Here is a 2397-nt window from a genome sequence, read left to right on the forward strand (position 1 = left end):
AGAGCTCAAATGCATAAATCATCATTTTCATTATGGATTCATCTGTCAGTTGTTAATCTGTTGTTAATAATTGTAAATGTATGCAGTTACCAAAGCTCAGAGTGACTCTTTAAACTGCTTGTTTTGTCAGTTTAAACATTCATAAAACCAAATATATTCAGTTTTAATTAACTTAATGAAAATTTGTGAAGCTGTAACCAACAATGAATTGATTAGTCCAGTCATTGTTTCAGCAGTGATTCCCTGAAGAGGTTATGTGTAAAATTATTAACCTTTTATCTGATTTTTCCTTCAGTGTGTCTCAACCAGCAGAGCTGAGCTGCTGCAGTGATCAGATGGTCAACAGCTCTCATAAAGTTGTAAGTGAGCTTCTAATTAAACCAAAGCTCACTCAACATGACAAACGGCGCTATGGAAACTGGCACACAGGAGACAAAAAGGCGCAGACTTTCCCTTTGATGAGTCCATCAATTAGCATCACAACCGGCGTTCACGTGTCCTACCAGCGTAAAATCTCACATTTGCAAATAATGACAAGCTAAAGCACAATAAGAAACACGGAGGATGAGAAAGGGGGCACATTTTAACCAGATGCCCGGCAATAAATAACAGGCTCGATGCCCCCCAGCTGAGAGCGCATCATTTACATTTTTGGGGGGTCTCACGGGGCCGGAGCGTGTCCGCACAGGAAGCACAGAGGTTGCTGATTGTTCCGGAAAGACTCATCGCTTCGTTAGGGTCACTTTTTGAATGAAATGTAAATGTGGCGGCGTGTGCAGAAGCCGCATATATAAACCCCCAGAGGAGCGCAGGAGGGGACACTGATACCTGCGTCCTCATCGGCCCCACAGCGAGCTGACATGCAGCCAGTTGCAGCCAAACTACCGCTTATCCACAGAACACCGTTTTCTGTGGAGGATATTCTGGACCCCACAAAATTTACAAGAAAAATAATAAGTGTAGATGATGCAGCAGCTGCAGGTAAGAATCAAACTGTTTCAAGCTTAAAAAAACAACCTGTTTGTGTAGCTGTTAGTCAGATCCTGCTCTCAAATGCAAATTTGAGTTATTTGTGTTTGTTGTAGAGTATTAAACAGATATTTCATCACGTTTCAGAGGGAAATATTGTACTTTTTACTCCACTTATTTAGTTTTTACATACAAAATGATGCATTTTATAGATTATACTGTCCAAATATAAAGTAATTTAGTTGCACCATGACCTGCTACAACATTAAAGCTGTAATATTCAGCCTGATAATGTAACACTGACTGCTGTATAATCATCTATATAACCTTTGAATGCAGGACTTTTACGTGTGTGGAGTATTTTTTATAGATTTAGCTTTTCTCAGCTGTTAATTTACTTGTATGAGTTTATGAATTGATTCAGTCATGACTTTGTTTTTCTTTTAGGAGCTTCTACTGTCAGAGATGAACTCAGAGAGAAGCAGCATCCTCCTCCAGCAGGTGGAAGCCCGGAGGAGGCAGCTTCATGTCCGGAGAAGCGTCAGGGGTCAAAGGGCAAAAGCAGACGGATCCGCACCGCCTTCTCCTTGGAGCAGCTGCAGATGCTGGAGCACAGCTTCCAGAGGTGCCACTACCTGTCGGTGCTGGAGCGGCACGCCATCGCCTCGGCCCTCCGCCTCTCCGAGACTCAGGTCAAGATCTGGTTTCAGAACAGACGCACTAAGTGGAAGAAGGAGCGGCAGCTGGGGAGGGAGGCGGAGGAGGAGCAGCAGCAGCAGCGCGGCTTCGCATCACATCCTGCAGTCTGCTCGTCTCTGACCTACAGTCCTCTTTACTGCCAGCAGCGCACGCCACTCCCGCTGTTTGCACCTCTGCCTCTGGTGCCTTTTCACCATTATTACACATGATGCACTGAGAACATTACGGACCGACATGTACTGAAGCAAACCTATTATTAACACTTACAGGAGAGCTGTTAACGTGCCAAACAGGACTGAGTTTAAATAATGAAAATGGATAAAAATGCTAAATATTTTCTAATGTAATTATGCTATAACTTATTTTGATAAACATTTTTATTGAAAATCTTTTTGTTTGTTCTTTGCTGCTTAAAATACATTGAGAGTGAGTCTGTTTGACCTTCACATAATGCCACAAACACCTTTTAAATCAGAATATAAGCATGTGTATGAATCTCTACACAAACACATCTTTCAATATTTATTCCTAAACTGTGATTTTCCATTTGTGGCCTTGTGGTGGAAAATCTTCAGATGAGCCAATAAATCTTCAAGTCTCCCACAAGATATGTGTTCCAAAAAAAAATCAAGAAGATCCAAACTCAAAGAAACACACTGAAACAGGCAGAGTTCAATGTAAAAGCATCAACTGCAATACAAGTAAAGCAAGGCTTCGTCCATGGATGAA

General features: G+C 41.8%; 1 protein-coding gene across 1 annotated transcript; it reads left to right on the forward strand.

Annotated features, from left to right (window-relative positions):
* Positions 1–262: 262 nt before the first annotated feature.
* pnx (posterior neuron-specific homeobox) lies at positions 263–1984 on the forward strand. Its single transcript, XM_067574375.1, has 2 exons — positions 263–981; positions 1417–1984. Exons 1-2 carry the CDS (start codon positions 861–863, stop codon positions 1875–1877), a joined length of 582 nt encoding a protein of 193 aa, XP_067430476.1. The 5' UTR covers positions 263–860; the 3' UTR covers positions 1878–1984.
* The last annotated feature ends 413 nt before the right edge of the window (positions 1985–2397 follow it).

Source organism: Thunnus thynnus, chromosome 19, assembly GCF_963924715.1.
Source record: "Thunnus thynnus chromosome 19, fThuThy2.1, whole genome shotgun sequence".
Lineage (NCBI taxonomy): Eukaryota > Metazoa > Chordata > Actinopteri > Scombriformes > Scombridae > Thunnus > Thunnus thynnus.